At 41.0% G+C, this 23,749-nt stretch overlaps 1 protein-coding gene across 1 annotated transcript in view; it reads right to left on the reverse strand.

Annotated features, from left to right (window-relative positions):
• Positions 1-23,749, reverse strand: part of VIT (vitrin) — a 359,312-nt gene that overhangs the window by 7,834 nt on the left and 327,729 nt on the right. Inside the window, exons 21-24 of the mRNA XM_069769135.1 lie at positions 16,760-16,825; positions 9,735-9,882; positions 9,441-9,544; positions 6,250-6,476 (exon numbers count right to left, since the gene is read on the reverse strand). Coding sequence (XP_069625236.1) covers positions 6,250-6,476; positions 9,441-9,544; positions 9,735-9,882; positions 16,760-16,825 — 545 coding nt within the window. The remainder of the gene's footprint in view (positions 1-6,249; positions 6,477-9,440; positions 9,545-9,734; positions 9,883-16,759; positions 16,826-23,749) is intronic.

Below are 23,749 nucleotides of genomic sequence, written 5' to 3' on the forward strand. Positions count from 1 at the left end.
GAGCTCCTGTGTATAATGCCATGAGTTATGACATATTATCTTTACACTATATACAGAGCTCCTGTGTATAATGCCACTGGTGATCATTGTATTACCTGTGCACTGACACTATATACAGAGCACCTGTGTATAATTTACCTGGTGATCCCTGTATTACCTATACTCTGACATTACAGGGTGGGCCATGTATATGGATACACTTAATTAAAATGGGAATGGTTGGTCATGTCAACTTCCTGTTTGTGCCACATTAGTATATGGGAGGGGGGAAACTTTTCAAGATGGGTGGTGACTATGGTGGCCATATTGAAGTAGACCATTTTGGATCCAACTTTATTTTTTACAATGGGAAGAGGGGCATGTGACACATCAAACTTATTGAGAATTTTGCAAGAAAAACAATGGTGTGCTTGGTTTTAACCTAACTTTTTTCTTTCATGAGTTTCTCTTTGTTTACAGCCATTGACATGTCGCAGAGGTTAACACATGAGGAGTGGATAGAAATTGTGTTGATGTCTGGTGAATGTAGCACGCAGGGTCCTGTTCCAATTTTTGTTTTGCCCATTCTGCAAATTCAGCGCGCCGATCTGGGTCATCCTCGTTGAGATGCTGGATCAGCTTTATTTTGAAAGGGTGCCATTTTTGAGTAGCTAATATCCACCGAAGGGATGTTCGACTGATGACAGATCGGTGCGCTGAATTTGCAGAATGGGCGAAACAAAAATTGGAACAGGACCCTCAGTTTATACAGAACATAATGTTCGGTGATGAGGCAAACTTTTTTGGGTCGGACATTTATATGGATACACCTAAATATGGGAATGGTGACAGTTTTCTTGTGTAATCTGTATTGCATTGAAATCTGATGCAATGACCCGGTGACCCGGGTACTGCTTTCACCAGACAACAGAATTTCTATCCACTCCTCACGTGCTAACCTCTGCGACTTGTCAATGGCTGTAAACAAAGAGAAACTTGTAAATAACTCATGAAAGAATAAAGTTACGTTAAATCCAAGCACATCATTGTTTTTCTTGTGAAACTCTCAATAAGTTTGATGTGTCACATGACCCTCTTCCCATTGGAAAAAATAAAGTTGGATCCAAAATGTCCGACTTCAAAATGGCCACCATGGTCATCACCCATCTAGAAAAGTTTTCCCTCTCCTATATACTAATGTGGCACAAACAGGAAGTTGATATCACCAACCATTCCCATTTTATTTAGATGTATCCATATACATGGCCCACCCTGTAGATTAATAACAAGCAGAGGTAAAATGGAAAGGAATAACATATGAGCAGTATAAGGCTAAACACGGTTTGTGCACATTAAAGGGGTTGTCCGATATTAGGCTACAAGTTTGCATTCACTCTATTTAACCCCTTAATCCCATATGACGTACTATCCCGTCCAGGTGACCTGGGACTTAATTTCCAGTGACGGGATAGTACATCATATGCGATCGGCCGCGCTCACGGGGGGAGCGCGGCCGATCGCGGCCGGGTGTCAGCTGACTATCGCAGCTGACATCCGGCACTATGTGCCATGAGTGGTCATGGACCGCTCCCGGCACATTAACCCCCGGCACACCGCGATCAAACATGATCGCGATGTGCCGGCGGTGCAGGGAAGCATCGCGCAGGGTGGGGGCTCCCTGCGTGCTTCCCTGAGACGATCGGTACAAGGTGATGTGCTCACCTTGTACCGAACGTCTTCTCCCTGCAGGCCCCGGATCCAAAATGGCCGCGGGGCTGCATCCGTGTCCTGCAGGGAGTACTTCCGGGTCGCCTGCAGGTGCTGGTAAGCCTGCAGCGATGTCAGTGAGATCGCCGATCTTACAGAGTGCTGTGCAAACTGTAAGATCGGGGATCTGTGATGTCCCCCCCCTGGGACAAAGTAAAAAAGTAAAAAAAAAAATTTCCACATGTGTAAAAAAATTAAATAAATAAATTACTAAATAAATAAATAAAAAATATTATTCCCATAAATACATTTCTTTATAAAAAAAACAAACAAAAAACAATAAATGTACACATATTTAGTATCGCCGCGTCCGTAATGATCCGACACATAAAACTGTCTCACTAGTTAACCCCTTCAGTGAACACCGTAAGAAAAAAAAAACGAGCCAAAAAACAACGCTTTATTATCATACCGCCAAACAAAAAGTGGAATAACACGCGATCAAAAAAACGGATATAAATAACCATGATACCGCTGAAAACGTCATCTTGTCCCGCAAAAAACGAGCTGCCACTAAGCATAAGCAGCAAAATAATAAAAAAGTTATAGTCCTGAGAATAAAGCGATGCCAAAATAATTATTTTTTCTATAAAATAGCTTTTATCGTATAAAAGCGCCAAAACATATAAAAAAATGATATAAAATGAGGTATCGCTGTAATCGTACTGACCCGACGAATAAAATTGCTTCATCCACTTTACCAAACGCGGAACGGTATAAATGCCTCCCCAAAAGAAATTCATGAATAGCTGGTTTTTCTCATTCTGCCTCACAAAAATCGGAATAAAAAGTGATCAAAAACTGTCACGTGTCCAAAAATGTTACCAATAAAAACGTCAACTCGTCCCGCAAAAAGCAAGACCTCACATGACTCTGTGGACCAAAATATGGAAAAATTATAGGTCTCAAAATGTGGAGACGCAAAAACTTTTTTGCTATAAAAAAGCGTATTTTAGTGTGTGAGACGGCTGCCAATCATAAAAATCCGATATAAAAAACGCTATAAAAGTAAATCAAACCCCCCTTCATCACCCCCTTAGTTAGGGAAAAATAATAAAATTAAAAAAATGTATTTATTTCCATTTTCCCATCAGGGCTAGGGTTATGGTTAGGGCTAGGGTTAGGGTTGGGGCTAGGGTTAGGGCTAGGGTTAGGGCTAGGGTTGGGGCTAGGGTTGGGGCTAGGGTTGGGGTTAGGGTTGGGGCTAGGGTTAGGGCTAGGGTTAGGGCTAGGGTTAGGGTTGGGGCTAGGGTTAGGGCTGGGGTTAGGGTTGGAGCTAAAGTTAAGGTTAGGGTTGGGGCTAAAGTTAGGGTTAGGGTTGGGGCTAAAGTTAGGGTTTGGATTATATTTACGGTTGGGATTAGGGTTGGGATTAGAATTAGGGGTGTGTCAGGGTTAGGGGTGTGGTTAGGGTTACCGTTGGGATTAGGGTTAGGGGTGTGTTAGGGTTAGGGTTTCAGGTAGAATTGGGGAGTTTCCACTGTTCAGGCACATCAGGGGCTCTCCAAACGCGACATGGCGTCCGATCTCAATTCCAGCCAATTCTGCGTTGAAAAAGTAAAACAATGCTCCTTCCCTTCCGAGCTCTCCGGTGCGCCCAAACAGGGGTTTACCCCAACATATGGGGTATCAGCGTACTCAGGACAAATTGGACAACAAGTTTTGGGGTCCAAGTTCTCTTGTTATCCTTGGGAAAATAAAAATGTGGGGGGCTAAAATCATTTTTGTGGGAAAAAAAAATATTTTCGCGGCTCTGCGTTGTAAACTGCAGTGAAACACTTGGGGGTTCAAAGATCTCACAACACATCTAGATAGGTTCCTTGGAAGGTCTAGTTTCCAATATGGGGTCACTTGTGGGGGGTTTGTACTGTTTGGGTACATCAGGGGCTCTGCAAATACAACGTGACGCCTGCAGACCAATCCATCTAAGTCTGTATTCCAAATGGCGCTCCTTCCCTTCCGAGCTCTGCCATGCGCCCAAACAGTGCTTCCCCCCACATATGGGGTATCAGCATACTCAGGACAAATTGGATAACAACTTTTGGGGTCCAATTTATCCTGTTACCCTTGTGAAAATACATAACTGGGGGCTAAAAAATCATTTTTGTGAAAAAAAAAGAATTTTTATTTTCACGGCTCTGCGTTATAAACTGTAGTGAAACACTTGGGGGTTCAAAGTTCTCACAACACATCTAGATAAGTTCCTTGGGGGGTCTAGTTTCCAATATGGGGTCACTTTTGGGGGGTTTCTACTGTTTGGGTACATCAGGGGCTCTGCAAATGCAACGTGACGCCTGCAGACCAATCCATCTAAGTCTGTATTCCAAATGGCGCTCCTTCCCTTCCGAGCTCTGCCATGCGCCCAAACAGTGCTTCCCCCCCACATATGGGGTATCAGCGTACTCAGGACAAATTGGACAACAACTTTTGGGGTCCAATTTATCCTGTTACCCTTGTGAAAATACAAAACTGGGGACTAAAAATCATTTTTGTGAAGAAAAAAAAGAATTTTTATTTTCACGGCTCTGCGTTATAAACTGTAGTGAAACACTTGGGGGCTCAAAGCTCTCAAAACACATCTAGATAAGTTCCTTAGGGGGTCTACTTTCCAAAATGGTGTCACTTTTGGGTGGTTTCAATGTTTAGGCACATCAGGGGCTCTCCAAACGCAACATGGCGTCCCATCTCAATTCCAGTCAATTTTGCATTGAAAAGTCAAATGGCGCTCCTTCCCTTCCGAGCTCTGCCATGCGCCCAAACAATGGTTTACACCCACATATGGGGTATCAGCGTACTCAGGACAAATTGCACAACAACTTTTGTGGTCTAATTTCTTCTCTTACCCTTGGGAAAATAAAAAATTGGGGGCAAAAAGATCATTTTTGTGAAAAAATATGATTTTTTATTTTTACGGCTCTGCAGTATAAACTTCTATCAAGCACTTGGTGGGTCAAAGTGCTCACCACACATCTAGATAAGTTCCTTAAGGGGTCTACTTTCCAAAATGGTGTCACTTGTGGGGGGTTTCAATGTTTAGGCACATCAAGGGCTCTCCTAACGCAACATGGCGTCCCATCTCAATTCCAGTCAATTTTGCATTGAAAAGTCAAATGGCGCTCCTTTCCTTCCGAGCTCTGCCATGCGCCCAAACAGTGGTTTATCCCCACATATGGGGTATCAACGTACTCAGGACAAATGGTACAACAACTTTTGGGGTCCATTTTCTCCTGTTACCCTTGGTAAAATAAAACAAATTGGAGCTGAAATAAATTTTGTGTGAAAAAAAGTTAAATGTTCATTTTTATTTAAACATTCCAAAAAAATTCCTGTAAAACACCTGAAGGGTTAATAAACTTCTTGAATGTGGTTTTGAGCACCTTGAGGGGTGCAGTTTTTAGAATGGTGTCACACTTGGGTATTTTCTATCATATAGACCCCTCAAAATGACTTCAAATGAGATGTGGTCCCTAAAAAAAAAAGTGTTGCAAAAATGAGAAATTGCTGGTCAACTTTTAACCCTTATAACTCCCTAACAAAAAAAATTTTGGTTCCAAAATTGTGCTAATGTAAAGTAGACATGTGGGAAATGTTACTTATTAAGTATTTTGCATGACATATCTCTGTGATTTAAGGGTATAAAAATTCAAATTTGGAAAATTGCGACATTTTCAAAATTTTTGCCAAATTTCCATTTTTTTCACAAATAAACGCAAGTTATATCGAATAAATTTTACCACTATCATGAAGAACAATACGTCACAAGAAAACAATGTCAGAATCGCCAAGATCCGTTGAAGCGTTCCAGAGTTATAACCTCATAAAGGGACAGTGGTCAGAATTGTAAAAATTGGCCCGGTCATTAACGTGCAAACCACCCTCGGGGCTTAAGGGGTTAACTACAGACTAATGAATCGTCACATGACGCTCACTGTGCGCTGTGAGGATTCTCTGATGATGGTGCCAGAATCGGGCGGTCATGTGACCTCAAGTCTGCAATTTGCATACTTCTGGCCACAGGCCAACAAGACTTATCTGCGCTTGCTCAATGCATTTACATTAAGAGAGACTGTGCAAGTCTAGTCGGCACATGACCAAATGTATGCAAATCAAATCGAGCCCACTGATCAAGGTGCCGATACCGGAAAATCTTCACAGCGCTCCGTTTCCATCCATGTGAGGATTCACAAGTCTGCAGTCACATAGAGTGACTGCAAACTAGTAGTCTAAGGCCAGATAACCACTTTAAACATAAAGATATATTTTTCTGCATAGAATCTGGAAATGCAAAATATAGTAATGCTTTATTTGGATTAGATGCAATGTCACTTTGTTTTTCTTTTGTCTTAGATACAGTACATGAGAAATTCTTGAACATACCCTTTTAGACGTATGTGTTTAGCTAATATTTAGTTTGTATTTAGTCCATTGTTTCTCTTTAGTTGACATGCAGTCTTTATTGTATACAGCAAAACAATGAAAATAGAATACTGCTAATAAAAATACCTTGTCTACAAAGTTGGGTTCTACAACGTTTGATCTCTCGTTATCATCCGCAGCTTCGATTGTCACAAAGAATATGTTGATTCCAGATTCACGAGCCAGACGGGAAGCTTCTTCCACTTTATCTGTTGGCCAGCCGTCTACAAGCACAACGGCCACATTCGGGGCTCCTCCTCTATTCCCACTGGCATCAGAGAAGTAACTCTTGTTTATGTAGGACAGAGCTTTTCCTGAAAGGGACAATCAGAATAGTTCAATCATTTAAGCTCTAGTATAACACAGTATAGTAATTGCACTATGGTGGGCCCGCAGACCATTAATGTGACAGCTGATTTATCTATCACCATGGCACCTGTACCGTAATATATTTGGTTGGAATATTAGATACTTTTTTCTACCTGCCGTCACCTAATGGCAGGTGTCATACCAGTCTACAACACTTAAAAGAAATCTATCATGACTTAATATTTATATCAAATTTTTATGTATTTTCAAATCATTTATTTCTGGAGAAATTCAGTACATAATACAGTGGCATGTAAAAGTCTGGCCACCCCTGGTCAAAATTACTGTTATTGTGAACTGTTAAGTAGCTGAGGATGAAATGATCTCTAAAAGGCCTACAGTTAAAGATGACACATTTCCTTAGTATTTTTGGCAAAATATGTACAGATTTTTCATCTTTTATATTTTAAAAAATTACAAAAAGGAAAATAGGCCAATGCAAAGGTTTGGGCACCCTGTATTGTCATTACCTAGTAGAACCCACTTTTGCAAATATCACAGCTTTTAAATGCTTTTTGTAGCCAGACAAGAGGCCTTCAATTGTTGTTTGAGGGATTTTCATCCATTCTTCCTTGGAAAATCCTTCCAGTTCTGTGAGATTCCTGGGTCGTCTTGCATGCACTGCTATTTTGAGGTCTAGCCACAGATTTTCAATGATGTCCAGATCAGGGGACTGTTATGGCCATTGTAAAACCTTCAGCTTGTGCCTTTTGTGGATTTTGACATGTGTTTAGGATAAAGCCATCCTCTTTTCAACTTCAGTGTTTTTTTACGGATGGTGTTATGTGTGCATCAAGAATTTTTTGAAATTTCATTGAACTCATTCTCCCCTCTACCCATGAAATGTTCCCCGTGCCATTGGCTGCAACACAACCCCAAAGCATGATTGATCCACCCGAATGCTTAATAATGTTCTTTTCCTGAAATTCTGTGTCCTGTTTTCTCCACACATACCATGGCTTATTTAGATGTTCTTTTGCATACTTCTGATGCTGAATTTTATGGTGAAGATGCAGGAAAGGTTTTCTTCTGATGACTCTTTCATGAATGCCATATTTGTGCAGGTGTCTCTGAACAGTAGAACTATGTACCACAATTCCAGAGTCTGCTAATTCTCAAAATCTTTCTGAAGATCTTTTGCAGTTAGGTGGGTGTTCTGATTTGCCTCTCCAGCAATGCTACAAGCAGCTCTCAATGAAATTTTGCTTGGTCTTCCAGATGTTATTTTAACTTCCTGCTAACTGCCATTTCTTAATTACGTTTCAAACTGAGGAAGGGGAAACTTGAAAATGCTTTTCTATCTTCTTGTAGCCTTCTCCTGCTTTTGGGCCTCTACCACTTTCATGTTCTGAGTGCTAGCCAGCTGCTTAGAAGAACCCAGAGGAGGCTGGGCTTTTATAAAGCTGGGAAATGTGCATCTCCCAGCCTTTCCTAATGATGATGGTGAAAAAGCCATAACCCTAACAAGCTAATTAAGGTCTGAAACTTTGGTCAAAGTTATCTGAGCACACAAATCTCCAAGGGCGCTCAAACTTTTGGATTGGCCCATTTTGCTTTTTGCAATTATCAAAAAAAGACTATATATCAGTTTTAAATCAAGATAATAATAATAATAATTTTTATTTATATAGCGCCAACATATTCCGCAGCGCTTTACAAATTATAGAGGGCACTTGTACAGACAATAGACATTACAGCATAACAGAAATACAGTTCAAAACAGATACCAGGAGGAATGAGGGCCCTGCTCGCAAGCTTGCAAACTATGAGGAAAAGGGGAGACACGAGAGGTGGATGGTAACAATAACACATTAGCATCCATTTTAAAACCTGGGTGCAATTTTATAGCCAGGAAAGGTAAAACTTTGGGTGATTTTTTATCTCCAAGCTTATTTGATGAAAATTTTAAAAAAACAAGAAAACCTGGCTATCGGTAACAGGATTTTGAAAATGTGGATTAAATCAATGTTCGGTATGTCAATATGCGTCTAAAACACAAAAATTTTGAAATGGACAGAATTTGGATGTTTATTCTATTAGGAGTTTTATTAATTGTGAAAGTACATATGTAATATGTCATTATGTGTACGCGATGTAATCTCATATATGTGGGGTATACTGTACGTCGTCTAAAAGTAAGGATTGCTGAACACATTGCACATTTTTTGTGAAAAACATGCTGGGAGCCTGGAAAATGTTGTATTTTTTGGCATAGTGAGAATAGCTAGACCAAAAAGGTGAGGCAAATGGAGAAAAATATTATTAAAACATGAAGTATTACGGATTATTAAACTTAATACCAGAATTCCTTTTGGACTAAATTTTTGTAATGACCTCATGTACTTATATTGAGAAAAGAAGATAGAAGGAGATACGTTTTTTTTCACCCTTTTTTTTTTTTGGCATAATAATTGTACTTTCCACTTTTGAAACTCTGGCATATATATATTTATATATTTATATACATTCTGTTTCCTTTGTTGTGCTACTTTGGCTCAAGGTTGTTTTCCTTCAATTGTATGGCTCTTCACATATGTTCCATGTAAATAATGAAAAGTTCGATCTCACTAAATGGGAGTGGTATTGTGTTTTTAAGCGATTGCATCACATTCTGTAATTTGTTACGACTAAGGCTCTTGCCGAAACGCGTCAACGAGTTACTGACTACCCTGATGTGATTTTTTAAATGATTTTCAAATAAAAACAAGGATATTTTTAATTCAAGGATCCAGCAGTACTTTTTTCTCTTTGGATATATTTATGCACCCAACTGACGGGTGGCTGTGTTCCTTATTTGCATGGATCGGTCAGGTCAATGGACTTTCTGGTGAGTAACATACCCTCTACTGACTTTTATTTAATTTAGTGGCATAATTAAATAAGAGTGATTTTTTTTTCAAGAAACTTACCAACATTGGAATGTCCTCCTTTTTGTGGAATTTTGTCAATACCGTTTTTGAGATCTTTGGAATTTAAGTGTGAGCGAAGACTGAACTCTGTATGTGGGTCATCGCTTAAAAAAGAAAAGAAGGAAAACAGATACTTTTATGGTCATAAGAGAACTTAACACATGTATGACAAAGTGCAATGAAACAAAAGAAACTCTCCTTTCCAGGCACATTCAATCCATTTGCTTTGAACTTGCACCATACTATGTTGTCTGAACATAGAAAATGTAAAATACTCATGGCAGGTGCTCTTACCCATATTGGACAATACCCATAAGAGGTCCAGAAATTCCTACATCAAGGGCATCAGCCATCTGGCTAAGGAAAAGCTTCTGAATGCGGAAACGTCTCTTGCCAATACTCCAACTTCCATCAATCAGGAAAACCAGGTCTATTTTGCAATCTGTACATAATGGATAATAAAAGTCCTTTATATTCAGGTTTGCCACTGACACAGGTTGCTGCCATAAAAATGTAGGCCTATTTCTAATACATTATTACAGTAACTGGAGATTTTTATGCCCCATCTTACGTTCTGGAGAGTGCTCACAACATTTTTCTATCAAGTTTATAGAAAATATGAAAAATCTATGTTACTAGTAGAGATGAGCAAATTTGATCGGGTCCCTGCTTATTTGGCAAGCTATAGAGCTTACCGAATAAGCTGCAGAGGGAACCCGGATACGTGGAGAGCGCTGGCTGATGAGCTGTTCGGCTCCGCAGCTGCATGTGTCGCCACTGTGTGACGGTCACAACATATGCATGGAAAGCCCAACAAACAGGCTCTACATGCATGTGTTGTGACAGTGACACTGCCGTGACACATGCAGCTGCAGAGCTGAACAGCTGATCTGGCAGCATGATCCAGGAAGACGGGTTCCCTCTGCAGCTTATTCGATAAGCACTATAGCTTGCCAGATAAGCCCTAACCTGATCAAATTTGCCCATCTCTAGTTACTAGTCATAACAAAACTTTATATATATACAGTGCCTTGTGAAAGTATTTGGCTCACTGGAACTTTTCAACCTTTTCCCACATATCATGCTTCAAACATAAAGATACCAAATGTAAATTTTTGGTGAAAAATCAACAAGTGGAACACAATTGTGAAGATGAACGAAATTTAATGGTTATTTTTAGTGATGAGCGAATATACTCGTTCCTCGAGATTTCCCGAGCATGCTCGGGTGACCTCAGAGTATTTTTTAGTGCTCAGAGATTTAGTTTTCCTCACCTCAGCTGAATGATTTACATCTCTTAGCCAGCTTGATTACATGTGGGGATTCCCTAGCAACCAGGCAACCCCCAAATGCACTTATGCTGGCTAACAGATGTAAATCATTCAGCTGCGGCGATGAAAACGAAATCTCCGAGCACTAAAAAATACTCTGAAATGCTCAGGAAATCTCGAGTAATGAGTATATTTGCTCAACACTAGTTATTTTAAATTTTTGTGGAAATTCAAAAACTGAAAAGTGGGGTGTGCAATGTTATTCGGCCCCTTTAACTTAATACTTTGTTGCGCCACCTTTTGCTGCGATTATAGCTGCAAGTCGCTTGGGGTATGTCTATCAGTTTTGTACATCGAGAGACTGAAATTCTTGCCCATTCTTCCTTGGCAAACAGCTCGAGCTCAGTGAGGTTTGATGGAGATCGTTTGTGAACAGCAGTTTAAAGCTCTTTCCACAGATTCTCGATTGGATTGAGGTCTGGACTTTGACTTGGCCATTCTAACACCTGGATACATTTGTGAACCATTCCATTGTAGATTTGGCTTTATGTTTGGGATCATTGTCTTGTTGGAAGACAAATCTCCGTCCCAGTCTCAGGTCTTTTGCAGACTCCAACAGGTTTTCTCCAAGAATGGCCCTGTATTTGGCTCCATCCATCTTCCCATCAATTTTAACCATCTTCCCTGTCCCTGCTGAAGAAAAGCAGGCCCAAGCCATGATGCTGCCACCACCATGTTTGACAGTGGGGATGATGTATTCAGGATGATGAGCTGTGTTGCCTTTATGCCAAACATATCGATTCGATTTTGGTTTCATCTGGCCAGAGCACCTTCTTCCACATGTTTGGTGTGTCTCCCAGGTGGCTTGTTGCAAACTTTAAACAACAGTTTTTATGGATATCTTTGAGAAATGCCTTTCTTCTTGCCACTCTTCCATAAAGGCCAGATTTGTGCAGTGTATGACTGATTGTTGTCCAATGAACAGACGGTCCCACCTCAGCTGTAGATCTCTGCAGTTCATCCAGAGTGATCATGGGCCTCTTGGCTGCATCTCTGATCAGTCTTCTCCTTGCTTGAGATGAAAGTTTAGAGGGACGGCCGGGTCTTGGTAGATTTGCAGTCTTATGATACTCCTTCCATTTCAATATGATCGCTTGCACAGTGCTCCTTGGGATGTTTAAAGTTTTGGAAATCATTTTGTATCCAAATCCGGCTTTAAACGTCTCCACAACAGTATCACGGACCTGCCTGTTGTGTTCCTTGGTCTTCATGATGCTCTCTGTGCTTCAAACAGAACCCTGAGACTATCACAGAGCAGCTGCATTTATACGGAGACTTGATTACACACAGGTGGATTATATTTATCATCATTAGGCATTTAGGACAACATTGGATCATTCAGAGAGCCACAATGAACTTCTGGAGTGAGTTTGCTGCTCTGAAAGTAAAGGGGCCGATTAATATTGCACGCCCCACTTTTCAGTTTTTGAATTTCCACAACCAATGAATTTCGTTCTCACTTCACAATTGTGTTCCATTTGCTGTTGATTCTTAACCAAAAACTTACATTTGGTATCTTTATATTTGAAGCATGATATGTGGGAAAAGGTAGAAAAGTTCCAGGGAGCCGAATACTTTAACAAGGCACTTATATATATATATATGTATATATATATATACAGTGGGGCAAAAAAGTATTTAGTCAGTCAGCAATAGTGCAAGTTCCACCACTTAAAAAGATGAGAGGCGTCGGTAATTTACATCATAGGTAGACCTCAACTATGGGAGACAAACTGAGAAAAAAAAATCCAGAAAATCACATTGTCTGTTTTTTTAACATTTTATTTGCATATTATGGTGGAAAATAAGTATTTGGTCAGAAACAAAATTTCATCTCAATACTTTGTAATATATCCTTTGTTGGCAATGACAGAGGTCAAACGTTTTCTGTAAGTCTTCACAAGGTTGCCACACACTGTTGTTGGTATGTTGGCCCATTCCTCCATGCAGATCTCCTCTAGAGCAGTGATGTTTTTGGCTTTTCGCTTGGCAACACGGACTTTCAACTCCCTCCAAAGGTTTTCTATAGGGTTGAGATCTGGAGACTGGCTAGGCCACTCCAGGACCTTGAAATGCTTCTTACGAAGCCACTCCTTCGTTGCCCTGGCGGTGTGCTTTGGATCATTGTCATGTTGAAAGACCCAGCCACGTTTCATCTTCAATGCCCTTGCTGATGGAAGGAGGTTTGCACTCAAAATCTCACGATACATGGCCCCATTCATTCTTTCATGTACCCGTAACAGTCGTCCTGGCCCCTTTGCAGAGAAACAGCCCCAAAGCATGATGTTTCCACCACCATGCTTTACAGTAGGTATGGTGTTTGATGGATGCAACTCAGTATTCTTTTTCCTCCAAACACGACAAGTTGTGTTTCTACCAAACAGTTCCAGTTTGGTTTCATCAGACCATAGGACATTCTCCCAAAACTCCTCTGGATCATCCAAATGCTCTCTAGCAAACTTCAGACGGGCCCGGACATGTACTGGCTTAAGCAGTGGGACACGTCTGGCACTGCAGGATCTGAGTCCATGGTGGCGTAGTGTGTTACTTATGGTAGGCCTTGTTACATTGGTCCCAGCTCTCTGCAGTTCATTCACTAGGTCCCCCCGCGTGGTTCTGGGATTTTTACTCACCGTTCTTGTGATCATTCTGACCCCACGGGGTGGGATTTTGCGTGGAGCCCCAGATCGAGGGAGATTATCAGTGGTCTTGTATGTCTTCCATTTTCTAATTATTGCTCCCACTGTTGATTTCTTCACTCCAAGCTGGTTGGCTATTGCAGATTCAGTCTTCCCAGCCGGGTGCAGGGCTACACTTTTGTTTCTGGTGTCCTTTGACAGCTCTTTGGTCTTCACCATAGTGGAGTTTGGAGTCAGACTGTTTGAGGGTGTGCACAGGTGTCTTTTTATACTGATAACAAGTTTAAACAGATGCCATTACTACAGGTAATGAGTGGAGGAAAGAGGAGACTCTTAAAGAAGTTACAGGTCTGTGAGAGCCAGAAATCTTGATTGTTTGTTTCTGACCAAATACTTATTTTCCACCATAATATGCAAAAAAATGATAAAAAAACAGACAATGTGATTTTCTGGATTTTTTTTTCTCAGTTTGTCTCCCATAGTTGAGGTCTACCTATGATGTAAATTACAGACGCCTCTCATCTTTTTAAGTGGTGGAACTTGCATTATTGCTGACTGACTAAATACTTTTTTGCCCCACTGTATATACAGTATATCCCTTTCTCTTAGTCTGACCATACCCATTAGATAAACATTGTCTGAGCTCTATGATTTTGGTAAGATCTTCCCAAAAATCTAATTCACATCGAGGCCTCCTGATTTCATATCAGATGGCAGACACTGGGCAAAAAAAAGGATCAGACAGTTGGATTCAACCTTACCATATCCTTTTATTTTTAAGGAGATACCCTGCCACCAGCACTGTCTGGCAGCGGCTGACTATTCTCTTTCCATATAAAACACATACACACTTTGTTGAGCCCAATGTGAATGTTTTTGTTGAAGTCAGAAAGAATAGTTCTTGGTCAAACAAGCATTCATCAAACAGTTATATAATGCATATGATCAGCCATAGTAAAGCATACATGTGAAGAAGGCAGTCTTAGATCAGTAAGCTGGGTTTGTCATGTAGCCTTGATCTCACTTATAGCATATATACAGTTGTGCTCAAAAGAATTTTGCCTTCTTTGCCTTTTTTTCAGAGAATATGAATGCTAACACCAAAACTTTTTCTCCACTCATGGTTAGTGGTTGGGTGAAGCCATTTATTGTCAAACTACTGTGTTTTCTCTTTTTAAATCATAAGGACAACCCAAAACATCCAAATGACCCTGATAAAAAGTTCACATACCCCATTTCTTAATACCGTGTAATGTCCCCTCTAACAGCAATGACAGCTTGAAGTCTTTTGTGGTAGTTGTGGATGAGGTTCTTTATTTTCTCAGATAGTAAAGCTGCCCACTCTTCTTGGTAAAAAGCCTCCAGTTCCTGTAATTTCCTGGACTGTCTAGCATGAACTGTGCACTTGAGATTTCCCCAGAGTGGCTCAATGACATTGAGGTCAGAAGACTGAGATGGCCACTCTAGAACCTTCACTTTGTTCTGCTGTAGCCAATGAGAGATCGACTTGGCCTTATGTTTTGGATTGTTGTCATGTTGGAACGTCCAAGTACATCTCATGTACAGCTTCCGGGCTGATGACGGCAAATTTGCCTCCAGTATTTTCTGATAAAGTGCTGCATTCATCTTTCCTTAAACTACTGCCATCTGGCAAACATGTTTAACTAAACTTTTACATGGTCCAGTGTGTTGTACTCTCATAGATCCAAGGTGTCACCCTTCCCAGATCTCTGATCAAAGCTGAAAAGGCGAAACCCTGGGTCAAGCAAGATAGGAGCTGAGTTGCTTTATGTACTTTTATTGGATGGCATAACAAGTGACTATCCCTAATGATCAGTTTCTCATAGTCTTCACTGTTAAAAAAATAAGGAATCCAGTTGCTATACATTATTTTGACTGGATTAAAAAATTATGTGGACTACATTTTTTTATTTAGCTGAAGGACGGATTACAGATAGATTGCAGTCAAATGGAAATCACTTTAGGACACTTCTACGACCATTCAAATTATTGGATGTTTTACTTGATCATTTTATTTCCATTTTTGTCATCCAAAACAAATTAAAAAATAGAGAAAAGTACTGGACATGTCAGCACAACTTTAGAGAATCTAAAGGGGTTATGACTGCAGACTGCCGTATCAGGACAATGTGCAATGCATACACTGTCACAATTCTTTTGTACTCCTTATGTGGGACGGTGATCACATATTAACTAGAATCATGTGCTTTACTCAGAAGCCTGACAACATTAGTCGGCATCTGAGACCAAGTATGGAAATCATATACATGTGGTCACGTGACAGCCCATCCACACAGGGAACACAGGAAAATTGTGACAGTATATGCATTGTACAACATAACAAGAACAACATAGTACAAACGAAATACAGCAGTTAGTAGGTATGAATTCTAAATATTCATTTCTCTTAGGCTGGGTTCATACTGCGTTCTGGCAGTCCGTTAGATGGACTGCGTTACATAGCGGCATAACGCGGTGTAACGCAGTCCATTAACGCTGCCATTAATCTCTATTTCGGGCGCATCGCTAGCGCATGCCCATTTTGGCGATGTGCCGTCATTGAGTAACGGACCCTCGGACGTGGGCTGCAGCGACTGCGAGGGAGCGGAGGAAGGTAAGTGTAATGTTTTTTTTTTTAATCTTTCCTGATGGGGCCATGCATACCAGGAACAGGATGGGGCCAATTATTAAAAAATGGGATGGGACCAATCATACTAGGAACAGGATGAGGCCATTTATACCAGAAAAAGTAGCCAATCATACCAGGAATGAGATGGGGCCAATTATACCAGAATAAGGATGGGACCAATCAAACCAGGACTTGGATGGGGACAATCATACCAGAATAAGGATGGGGCCAATCATTCCAGGACCTTGATGGGGACAATCATACCAGAATAAGGATGGGACCAATCATACCAGGAATGGGATGGGGCCAATTATACCAGAATAAGGATGGGACCAATCAAACCAGGACCGGTAAGGGTACAATCATACCAGTATAAGGATGAGACTAATCAAACCAGGACTGTGATGGGCTCAATCATACCAGGACTGGGATGGGGCCGTGCATACCAGGACGTGGATGGTGCCAATCACACCAGGATAAGGATGGGACCATGCCTACCAGGATAGGGATATTAAGTACAGAACTGACCATTTTTTTGCTTCATTTTTTTCCCTAATTTCCTACTTTAAAACCTAGGTGCGTCTTATGGTCTGGTGCGTCTTATAGTCCGAAAAATGGGGTAATTTTTCACTACATTGGTTTCAAAGAAATAAATGTGGTGTTAGGTTCTCTTACAATTCACACCACACACAAACATACTTATGCCTCCAAGAGCGACTGTTTCAACCGGCAGTCTAACATTGACTTCTTCCTTTACTGGACCTCCTGTACATAGAAACAAAAAGTAATTCAATAACATGTAAGATTTTGTATAAAAAAACAACAAAAAAGCATTTGTACCTACATACGAAAAAGAATTGTCCACATATTTGATTACTAGTGAGAAGTTCCTGGCAGTGTGAACAAGAACAAAAGAATCAATATATGGGATCTTCCTTGGTCTCACGGAACATTAATCATTTGGCTACAGAAGACAGGCCTATTATATAGAGTTGGTAAATGAAGTGCTAATCATGTGATCTACAGATTGTACTCTCAAATCGGGATATATTTGGGATGCGAAGTAGCATACTTTAACAAAGGAATAGAAAATAACTTTCCAATTAGCTCAGATCCTGGACAATGGATAAGCCTAAGATACATATGAAAAGGTAGAATTGATGATCACATTAATCAAAAGCTGACAGCCATTATTTATCTCTACCCCATGCTGGAGAAATCTGCACACATCAAACATGTCTAAGTCAATTAGAATATACAGCATGTATTTCTGGGTGGCCACATCTGTAATGTCCATGAAATATGTTCTCTGTAAACCAAAAGGGAATTCAGATTCTACTGTGGATTTGAAACTATACTATGGTGTAATGTAAAAAAAACATATTAAAAATTGACGGAGTTTTGCAGGGATAAAAGTATGATTGAAATGGTAAAATAACAAACCTATGCTCTGGTATCACATCAATTTTCACTATGTAAATATCCCCTTCATAAAGAAAGAGGACAGGAACTCTATTACTAACTATTGGCAGGGTCAGCATTAGGGCAGGTAAACTAGGCATTTGCCTAGGGCCCCACTCACCTAAGGGCCCCAAGAAAGTGGCGCTATGGGGTCCATCAGTCAGGGGGGCCTGGGGCCAGCTCTGCCCCCTGCATCATGCATTCAACTGTATGAGCATCAAAGATGCTCGCGGTGATCTCATTGGGGTCACCGCAGTTCTTTGTGCCGCTTATAGTGAAGTGTGGAAACGCAGCTACAATGACTGGTGGTGAACCCTATGACGTCACCGCTTGTCACTTTAGTTGCACTCACAGTACTTCATTGTATCCGGCTCTTCAACCTGGATTGTCGCATCTTGGCACCTTTCAGGTTGTAAAGCAGTTATTGCTGAGATTGATTATGGTGTAATGCAGATACTGCAGTGAGTTGCAGGTTGTATTACAGCTAAGGTTATATATATATGTATGTATATATATCAATATAAATATTGAACATAAAGATATAAAGATAACAACATAAAGATACAAATCATCTGATGTAGCTTGTGTGAGAGCTTGCAATTGGGATTTGTTTTAAGTGTAATTTAGCTTATGTGTGTGAATAGAAAAACCCATGACAGACAACATGATCAGGGATACTAGAAATTCTCCGCTAAATGTCATCTGCTTAAAGGGAACCTGTCACCTGAATTTGGCGGGACCGGTTTTCGGTCATATGGGCGGAGTTTTTGGGTGTTTGATTCACCCTTTCCTTACCCGCTGGCTGCATGCTGGCCGCAATATTGGATTGAAGTTCATTCTCTGTCCTCCATAGTACACGCCTGCGCAAGGCAAGATTGCCTTGCGCAGGCGTGTACTATGGAGGGCAAAGCATGAACTTCAATCCAATATTGTGTCCAGCATGCAGCCAGTGGGTAAGGAAAGGGTGAATCAAACACCCGAAAACTCCACCCATATGACTGAAAACCGGTCCCGCCAAATTCAGGTGACAGGTTCCCTTTAAGCCAGCAGGAAGCACAGCGCTGTTTCAAAATCATTAAAGTTGGCAAATCCTCGGGCCCGAATGGCATAGACCCATGAGGATCGCAGGAATTAAGTGCAGTTATTGACAGGTCATTATTTCTAATATTCACAGATTCCATAATTACAGGGTCTATACCACAGGACTGGCACATAGAAAATGTGGTGCCAATACTAAAAAAGAGAACAAAATTTGAGCCTGGAAATTATAAGCCAGTAAATTTAACTTCGGCTGTAAGTAAAATCCTTGTGGGTTTAAATGATGTTATCCTTCAGCATCCCAATAAGGGTAACCTCATGAACCCAGCATCAACATGGTTTTATGAGAGATTGGTCCCATCAAACTAATCTGATCAGCTTCTATGAGGAGGTAAATTCCAGATTGGACCAGGGAAACGCAGTGGATGTTGTCTATATCGACTTTTCAAATGTGTTTGATACAGTGCAACAGAAAAGGTTGGTATATAAAATGAGAAAAATGGGACTAGGGGAAAATAATTGTAATTGTTTTAGCACCTGGCTCAGTGATAGGAAACAAAGGGTGGTTATTAATGGAACACACTTGGATCGAGTCACAGTTAACAGTGGGGTACCACAGGGGTCAGTATTGGCCCTCTTCTTTTTAACTTATTTAATAATGACCTTGTAGGGGGCACAAAGACTAGAATTACAATATTTGAAGATGATACTAAACTGTGCAGGGTAAATAACACAGAGGAGGATCCTTTAATAATGCAGAAGGATTTATGCAAGATAGAGGCTTGGGCTGACAAATCAAAATTTAAATATAAGATAGATAAATGTAAGGTTATACACTTGGGAGAAGGAAATAAAATGTATAATAATGAATTATTTGTAAAACACTTGGTAAAACTGTCACTGAAAAATACTTGGGCACATGGGTGGACAGCAAAATCCACCCATAGAATGTCAGGCAACTGCTGCCAATGCAAATAAAATAATGGGATGCATTAAAAGAGGAACAGATGCTCATGATGACATAGATTTGCCTCTATGGCTACGTTCACATTTGCGTTGTGCGGCGTAGCGTCGGTGATGCAACGCACAACGCATGCAAAACGCATGCACAACGCAGGGTTTTGTGACGCATGCGTTCATTTTTTGCATGATTTTTGGCGCAGAAAAAACTGCATCATGCAGCGTCCTCTGCGCCCTGACAGTTGTGCCAAAATGACGCATGCATCACAAAACACAAGACTACGCATGTCCATGCGCCCCCCATGTTAAATATAGGGGCGCATGACGCATGCATCACCGCGGCTGCGCCCGAGGCTGCGCCGCACACCGCTAATGTGAACGTAGCCTATACGAGTCCCTAGTGCAGTGTTCCCCAACTCCGGTCCTCAAGAGCCACCAACAGGTCATGTTTTCAGTATTTCCTTAGTATTGCTCAGGTGATAATTGCATCACCTGCATCACCTGCATCACCTGTGCAATACAAAGGAAATTGTGAAAGCATGACCTGTTGGTCACAAGGTTTTTTCTTCATTCCTCTGTATCAGCATTTTAGGCTACAGGTTGAACTCGATGGCCTTAAGTCTACCTTCAACCTATGAAACTATGGCAGGTCCTTTACAGCTAGAGACACTCTTTGGAACCATTGTCCATTTTTGCCCACAAATGAGAATTCTAAACAGGGGACCTCTTTTTAATAACTCCCAATTCCATTACAGGATGTAAGAAAGTATGTTTTCTAAACTAAAATACCCGTTTAAGCAGGGTCAGACTGGCCCACCGGAGAAGAGGAGGATTCTCCTGTGGACCCAGACATTGTAATTTGCTGGCATATAGGGCCGGCAGCTTCCTAGGGCCCCTTTGCCCCTGGGGCCCCCAGCCAGTGGCATGTCTCACACACCACACAGCTACTAAGGAGCCAATGAGTCAGGGGGCTTGCCCGGCACCAGTGGAGCAGCAGTGGTGGAGCAGCTAGTGATAGGAGGCAGGAGCCAGCTGTGGGAGCAGTGAATATTAATTTCTCTTTAGCAGTGGGTACAGGCTTTAGCCGCAGCAGCCGGCTCCTGCCTCCTGTCACCAGCTGCTCCACCATTGCTGTCCCCCAGCGAGCGCCGGCCCGCATTCAACTGTATCAGCATTATAGGTGCTGATAAAGCAATAATGGAGGAGAGGGCATCAGATGATGCGCCCTCCCCCATCATTCCCCTCTGCCACTGACACTGCCAGTGTATGATGATGTCAGTGAGTGAGTACTGGTGGCCATAAAACTGTGGGACTGGATTATATTCTATGGATGCGGCTACATTATACTCTATGAGAGTCTATATTTTATTCTATGGGGGGGCTGCATGATACTATATGAGGTGAGCTGCGGGGGCTACTTTATATTCTATGGGGGGGCTGCATTATACCCTATGGGGAGCTGCATTATACCCTATGAGGGAGCTGCATTATACCCTATGAGGGGGCTACATTATGATCTATGGGGGGCTGCATGATAATATATGAGGGGGGCTGCATTATACCCTATGAGGGGGCTAAATTATATTCTATGAGGGGGCTGCATTATACCTTATGAGGGGGCTATATTATATTCTATGAGGGGGCTGCATTATACGCCAAGAGGGGACTGCATTATACCCTATGAGGGAGCTACATTATGTTCTATGGGGGGCTGCATTATACTTTATGAAGGGGCTGCATGATAATATATGAGGGGGGCTGCATTATACCCAATGAGGGGGCTACATTATATTCCATGGGGGGCTGCATTATACCCTATGAGGGGACTGCATTATATTCTATGATGAGGCTGCATTATGCTATATAAGGGGGCTACATTATATTCTATGTTGGGCTGCACTATACCGTATGAGGGGAGGTGAATATACTCTATGAGGGAACTCCATTATATTCTATGGGGGGCTACATTATATTCCATGGGAGGCTACATTATATTCTATGAGGGAGGCTGCATTGTACTCTATGAGGGGGCTGCATTATACTCTATGGGGGCTGCATTATATTCTATGGGGGGCTGTATTATACCATATAAGTTGGCTACATTATACCCTATGAGGGGGACTGCATTATTCCCTATAAGGGGGCTACATTATATTCCATGGGGGCTGCATTATATTCTATGGGGGCTGCATGATATCCTATAAGTTGGCTACATTATAGACTGAATTACACCCTATGAGGGGGCTGCATTATATTCTATGAAGGAGGCTGCATTATACTCTATGATGGTGCTGCATTATACTCCATGGAGGGCTGCATTATATTCTATGGGGGGCTGCATTATACCCTATGAGGGGGCTAAATTATACTCTATGGGGGCTGCTTTATACTGTATGAGAGAGCTGCATTATACTATACCAGGGGACTACATTATATTCTATGGGGGGCTGCATTATACCCTATGAGGGAACTACATTATACTCTATGGGGGCTGCTTTATACTGTATGAGAGAGCTGCATTATACTATACCAGGGGACTACATCATACCCTATGAGGGGGCTGCATTGTATTCTATGAGGTGGGCTGCATTGTACTCTATGATGGGGCTGCATTATGCTATATGAGGGGCTACATTATATTCTATGGTGGGCTGCATTATACCATATGAGGGGGCTGCTTTATACTCTATGAGTGAGCTGCATTATATTCTATGGGACGCTGCATTATACCCTATGAGGGGACTACATTATATTATATGGGGGCTGCATTATACCCTGTGAGGGGGCTGCATTATATTCTATGAGATGGGCTGCATTATACTCTATGATGGGGCTGCATTATGCTATATTAGTGGGCTTTATTATATTTTTTGGTGGGCTGCACTATACCATATGAGGGGGCTACATTTTACTCTATGAGGGGGCTACATTATATTCTATGGGGGACTGCATTATACCCTATGAGGGGGCTACATTATATTCCATGGGGGCTGCATTATACTCTGAGGAGGCTACATTATTTTCTATGAGGGAGGATGCATTGTACTCTATGAGGGGCTGCATTATATTATATGGGGGGGCTGCATTATACCCTATAATATATGAGAAAGAATAACCGGAAGCTTTATGCCAATAAAAGTACCAATATTTTATTAATCACAAAAAAGATAAAACCTTGACAAGTCTCATAGTAGCCAGTGGAGATACATGTGACAGAATAATACTGTCTGCATAAGGGAATATACCACAAAATCAAGGGGTCCTTCTACTGAGCTGCATATTTAGGTAATATGCCCATACTTTTTCTTATGCCTTTTATATGCACTATATGCACCTTTTACTAGCGGTGCAATGTGTGAATTGTCCCTTCTAAGAGGATAGGGTTCTGTTTTCTTATTTGTAATACAGGCACTATTGCTATATACTGAATTTCACAGTGTGAACCCTCTCCTCTATTGATTATAGTCCATTGAGACTTTATAGATTACATACAGATATTTTGGACATATTTACATATAATTGCCCCCTCTTTTTCATTATTGTTAGCTGTTTTGTATATATGCTTTCCTCTGCCATTAAGGCACATGACCTCTTAGCGTTAATATATATATACTCATTTAGCAACACACTATATATGTGCTCTGATTGAGCTGTATTACTTTCTTTCTATCTATATAGAAATTTATTAAGAGGGCTCCGTATGATAGGACATTTAACAGCATGTAGGTGATTTATTGCTATCTTCCTTCATACCCTATCATTATATAATTGTTTGGTAATTATTTAGGCATTTTGTTGTATTATTTGATCTTGTGGTATATTCCCTTATGCAGACAGTATTATTCTGTCACATGTATCTCCACTGGCTACTATGAGACTTGTCAAGGTTTTATCTTTTTTGTGATTAATGAAATATTGGTACTTTTATTGGCATAAAGCTTCCGGTTATTCTTTCTGATATATTATGCACTTATGGAAGTGCCTTTTTCATTTAGGCCTAGTACTTGGTTAATTATACCCTATAAATTGGCTACATTATACCCTATGAGGGGGGCTGCATTATACCCTATGAGGGGGCTACATTATATTCCATGGGGGCTGCATTATATTCTATGGGGGTTGCATTATATTCTATTGGGGCTGCATGATACCCTATAAGTTGGCTACATTATAGACTGAATTATACCCTATGAGAGGCTGCATTACATTCTATGAGGGAGGCTGCATTAT

The sequence above is a fragment of the Ranitomeya imitator genome, chromosome 5, assembly GCF_032444005.1.
Source record: "Ranitomeya imitator isolate aRanImi1 chromosome 5, aRanImi1.pri, whole genome shotgun sequence".
NCBI classification, from domain to species: domain Eukaryota; kingdom Metazoa; phylum Chordata; class Amphibia; order Anura; family Dendrobatidae; genus Ranitomeya; species Ranitomeya imitator.